Source organism: Acyrthosiphon pisum, unplaced genomic scaffold (genome assembly GCF_005508785.2).
Source record: "Acyrthosiphon pisum isolate AL4f unplaced genomic scaffold, pea_aphid_22Mar2018_4r6ur Scaffold_21539;HRSCAF=24201, whole genome shotgun sequence".
NCBI lineage: Eukaryota > Metazoa > Arthropoda > Insecta > Hemiptera > Aphididae > Acyrthosiphon > Acyrthosiphon pisum.
Genome location: NW_021771017.1, coordinates 3077 through 4871, shown reverse-complemented (window position 1 = coordinate 4871; position 1795 = coordinate 3077). Strand labels below are relative to the sequence as shown.

The following is a 1795-nucleotide window of genomic DNA, read 5'->3' as shown; positions in this document are numbered from 1 at the left end:
ACCCCTGTATTTAATCAAATGTTTTTTTAATTTATCATTGATAGGGCCAAGGGGCTATTCGATATTAGTTTCTATACTTAAACAAATTAAATTAAATACTTTGTTTAAAATTTAAACTGTGATATGTAAATGAAATATGCAAACAAAAAGGTTGCCGATCCCGATAATAACAGATTTGAGACTTATCAAGATAATTATGTAGATGAAAATATAATAGTCTATTATCTTATCTAGATAATATTTTAGTTATCTATTTCCAACACTGGACTTATTAAACTAGGAGAACTATACACGATTAGGGCCGTTCTTACAATGTCTGGTAAAAGTTAACCAACACTTAACCGGACAAATTCTGCAGGTATTAAAATCTGTTATAAGTCGGTTAGCGTTAACCGACACTTTACTGGACATTGTAAGAACGGCCGTGAATATTTAATATAAATTTGATATACAATAAAAATTTATTTTTAGAGAATTACAACTACCTAGGTATTACATTTAAGGTAATATAAGTTATGTCATATTAATCTTTAACAAGTATTGTTACACCATCTGATTTTATTATATTTTAATTTCGAAGCGAGTTATGCCATACTTAAATGAAACAAATTGTGCATAAATACTTACATTTATGACGAACCATTTTCCTGCTAAAGTCCCAAAGAAAGGCAACGAAAGAACGTACCTATTGATCACAACACAACAACGTCTGGTAATTACTAATTTGATGGACGTAATGGTTAGTTATGAGAACGATACTTACTAGAGCTATTTCCTAGAACACCAAAGTACTGAGTACTGACATCCTACTAGCTACTGATGAACATAGAACTAGCCCCCAGCCAAGAGGCAACAGACATAACGTTTCCAAGAGCCGTGTCTCGTCAGTTAAATATTGAATAATATTGATGTAAAATATTAAAATTTCATTTTAAAGTACAATTAATATTATGTCAATGGGTATCACAGAATAAAATAATGGCATGGTCTCCGGTATACTGCCCTCCTAGTGGAATAAGCAGTAAGTGCCAAATTTACAAATTTGAGGTTATTTCATATTCAGCATAATTGTATAATTCCGCTTCTTTTTTTCCTTATGAAAAACAACGTAACTCCACTAAAAATGCCTTTAAAATGCATTATAAAATGTCGTATCGACCAATTTATTGTCAAATACTAGGGAAATACGCAGTATGTACATGCATATAGCATTTCCTAGAGAATAAAGCAGTATATCCAATGGAGATACTGCTTATTTTACTAGTATAATAATTTCTCAATGTAAATACTGCATATTTACGTAGTAATCTTATCTAAAACGGATTTGCAGTATGTCCACTTTATTTTTTAATCAGTGAATGCTCGTGTCTAGATACAGTTGTATGACAGTCATACACGCCATTTACCAAATGTTTTGGTCAAAAGCATTTATTGAGATTTGTCAGATAGACAGACCTAACCTTGGTACTAACTTCAATTATTATGTGGTTATCATTATTTTAATATTTGTATTAACTATTACTATCATATTTTATCAGTAAACACAAACTTTTATATGCATTTTTTTTTAATTTGAATAATTAAATTTACTAAGATAAACATACAAATGCAATTAACATTATTTTATTTTATTTATTAGTGTGATATTTCAAAAGGTGGAATGTGCATTGTACACTAATTCAGGAAATAAATTTTAATTCATATGAATGTGTACCATCTATAATAAAAAGTTTCCTTATGGAGATACTGCATTTTAAAAGTTTATTTTTCTTTTAATACACGATAATACTAGATA

General features: G+C 29.1%; 1 protein-coding gene across 1 annotated transcript in view; it reads left to right on the top strand.

Moving 5' to 3' along the window:
- LOC115034921 overlaps nucleotides 1-1678 on the top strand; it is a 17600-nt gene extending 15922 nt beyond the window's left edge. Inside the window, exon 3 of the mRNA XM_029492461.1 lies at nucleotides 1640-1678. Coding sequence (XP_029348321.1) covers nucleotides 1640-1678 — 39 coding nt within the window. The remainder of the gene's footprint in view (nucleotides 1-1639) is intronic.
- The last annotated feature ends 117 nt before the right edge of the window (nucleotides 1679-1795 follow it).